The sequence below is a fragment of the Mycothermus thermophilus genome (genome assembly GCF_041956435.1).
Source record: "Mycothermus thermophilus strain CBS 625.91 unplaced genomic scaffold VTJ04scaffold_18, whole genome shotgun sequence".
NCBI lineage: Eukaryota > Fungi > Ascomycota > Sordariomycetes > Sordariales > Chaetomiaceae > Mycothermus > Mycothermus thermophilus.
Genome location: NW_027191444.1, coordinates 1 through 2,854, shown reverse-complemented (window position 1 = coordinate 2,854; position 2,854 = coordinate 1). Strand labels below are relative to the sequence as shown.

Here is a 2,854-nt window from a genome sequence, read left to right as displayed (position 1 = left end):
GCTGTGAAGCCCGCCGTGAAGACCACCGTGAAACCCGCCGTGAATCCTACTCGAGAGACTGTTCGGTCAACTACAGACATTTCCTCGGGCGGTGAAGATGAGGGTGATGGCGTGGATGAGCCTCACTCTCCATCCGAACCCACCTCGGTCCTTCCTAATACAAAGCCAAGGATCACCAAGGAGTCCAGGGAGCGGCGCCGTGAGCGTATGTTCTCCCTCAGCAGCCCGAGCAGTAGTGATAACGATGCCATCACCACTCCCAAGCCGAAGCGTCAGCCCTCGCTGATCGAGATCGAGTCGTCGCCGCCGTCACAGCCGGTATCACAACAAACCGTCAACATCCCAGCCCAGATTCTCGTCAAGATACGGCTTACCGCCAAGTGGACTGCTATGGGCGTGACCAACCTAAAAGCAATCCCCCCCCCGCCAGCACGTACCACCACCCGGCATATCAGAGTCGAGAAGTCACCGGATGGCACTGGTCTGGCTGATGGGCTTGAACTTGGGCGCAACTTCGAGGAGGTAGTCCGGCCACTACAACGGGCGTTGGTCAACGACGCTGTTGTCGATGTTGCCCGCAGCGGTATTGGTGATGCTGTATTGAGACGTCTCCAATATACTGCGCTGGCTCACGTCACCTCGAGGAAGGCAGATGAGGTGTCCCATGATAGCAGACTGGCCGAGGCAGTCCCCCGGGGTGCTATGCCATCCATCCCATACATACCATATAGCGACATCCTCACCGAGATGCTCTCCATCACGGCGCCCTCATACAGCCTGGTTGTGATATTTGACTTTGATATTGTGCCACACATAGCATCGTCAACACCAATCCATTCCACGCCGCTTGACAACCCATTCCAGTCCAGCAGCCACAGCCATCGATCCCGTGATGACTTCCTCCGTCCGCCGCGCCCTCGTGCACCGGCCCCAGATACGCCAGCATCGGGATCTATAGCCGCCGCAATTGCCGCCCAAGCAGCTCCGACCCCGGGTATGGCGAGTGTTGTGTCGGCCAAGTCGGGCACTACAACCGTCAGAAAGTCCCACACCAACCAGATGCTCGAGGAGGTTGACAAACGCCGCCAAGAGGATCCCGACCACAAGATCTGGATGGAGTTGACCACCATGTGGACTTGCAAAGAAGGCACTCGCTGTAAGAACTACCGCGCAGGGATGGATCCCAAGTTTCAGTTCTGCTTTGTGCCGAAGCATGACTCCCGCCATTACAACCTAGGTCCGCATGACTTGCGGAGATGGGTTAGGGCCATCCACAACCAACAAGCAACTCTCTCACTTCCGCCCGAGGAACTGTGGAATCGGTGGATGAATGAGGGCAAGCAGCCTCCCCGGGGCGGTCAGATCTACGGACCTAATGGCGAGGTGATCAGCCACCGACTGCCGCGTGCCGGTGGTGATGTCATCAACCTGAACATCAACAACAACAGCAACAACTCCGGCAACCCACAGATATGGGGGTATGGAGGGATGGCGGCCCAATATCCGGGTGCCTTCCCGCCTACTCTGCCAGCGGCATCACTAGCATATACAGGGTTTCTGCCATCTCTCTCTGACGGCCGCATGCTCTCACAACCTCTTGGTAGCAACCCCTCTGCACCCTCGACCATCACGACTTCGTCAGTTATCGCGCCTCACCTACTTGGTGGGCCATCTGTTCCGGCATCGTCAACTACAGCTACACAGGCATCAGCCTCAGTTGACGACAGTGGATGGCATGACTCACTGGCCATCAGGTCCTCGCCCCCACCAGCATCACCACCCCAGCGCGATCCGAGAGAGTTGCTCTCGGATTTCATGAGGGATTTTGCGCGGAGGTACACCACGGTCGAGAATCAAGCGATGATCACCAACGCTCTCCGAGAGATGCGCCGGCTTCTGCTTGAGGCAGGTGAGGGTGTTCGAGCTCTGTATGACAAGCCGCCAGCATGGTTTGAGCGATGTGGGCTGCCCGGCAGCTTCATCCAAGCTCTCCGCCACGAGGCGAAGAACTTCCTAAGAAACGAGCATCGCCTTGTAGTGTTTGACGATGGCCACGATAATGATAGGGGTGTGCCCTCTGGCGACGATAGCCAAGGTAAGAACACCATCCCAGTATATATAGAACAGCTGAATATAGCTAAGTGGGTAGCAGACGATGTGTTGGGAGTGGTAGATAATATACTAGCTCCATCTACAGCTCTCCCGAGCTCCCCAATTCGAGCTATGATGATGTCTCGCAATCAGAATGAACAACGAACCTCCCGCAATCAAAGCCATCAGCCATCTACAGACTCAGAGATCGCTGCGACCGAGTATCCTGACGACGAGGAGGAGAATGAGTATAATTCTATTTACTAGTTAGATAGTTCTATTTCGTTGCTGACCATCATCAACTGATGGATTTGATTAAGTGGCATGCTCAACCATGCCCGGCTCTCCATTATACTAATTACACAACTGTTCCTGTGAGTTTGAATTGAATGAGCTCATTTCTATACAATTCAGTATAATCCACTTCATCCTCACTTTCTCTGTGAGTATGAAACGCCTGTTTGTAATGGCCACGGAGTGCCCTTGTTCTTCCACCAACCTCCATGGCACAGTTGTACAGGAACTCCTTAAATTCCGCCTCAGTCATTCCATCTCCCTTGTATTTCTTGTATTCCCGGCGCATATATGCCTTGATATCCCTGAACATGGCCTCGATGGGATTGAGGTCCGGTGAATACGGTGGCAAATACCACAGCAGGACGCCGGCGTCAAAACATGCCTTCGTAATCTCGTCGCCATGATGCCACGACGCGTTATCCATGACCAGGATACTGTTGCGGTCCGGGAATGGATTCATCTTGGG

General features: G+C 54.6%; 2 protein-coding genes across 2 annotated transcripts; one reads left to right on the top strand and one right to left on the bottom strand.

The window, feature by feature from the left end:
• Positions 1–207: 207 nt before the first annotated feature.
• VTJ04DRAFT_2121 (uncharacterized protein) lies at positions 208–2,358 on the top strand (the record flags this gene model as incomplete). The annotated part of the gene is made up of 3 exons (XM_069359876.1): positions 208–1,478; positions 1,755–2,095; positions 2,291–2,358. The coding sequence occupies 3 exons, from the start codon at positions 208–210 to the stop codon at positions 2,356–2,358; spliced, it is 1,680 nt and encodes a 559-aa protein (XP_069213800.1).
• Positions 2,359–2,406: 48 nt separating this feature from the next.
• VTJ04DRAFT_2120 (uncharacterized protein) lies at positions 2,407–2,854 on the bottom strand (the record flags this gene model as incomplete). The annotated part of the gene is made up of 2 exons (XM_069359875.1): positions 2,407–2,445; positions 2,591–2,854. Coding segments are annotated over 2 exons (303 nt in total), but the record flags the coding sequence as incomplete, so codon positions are not given.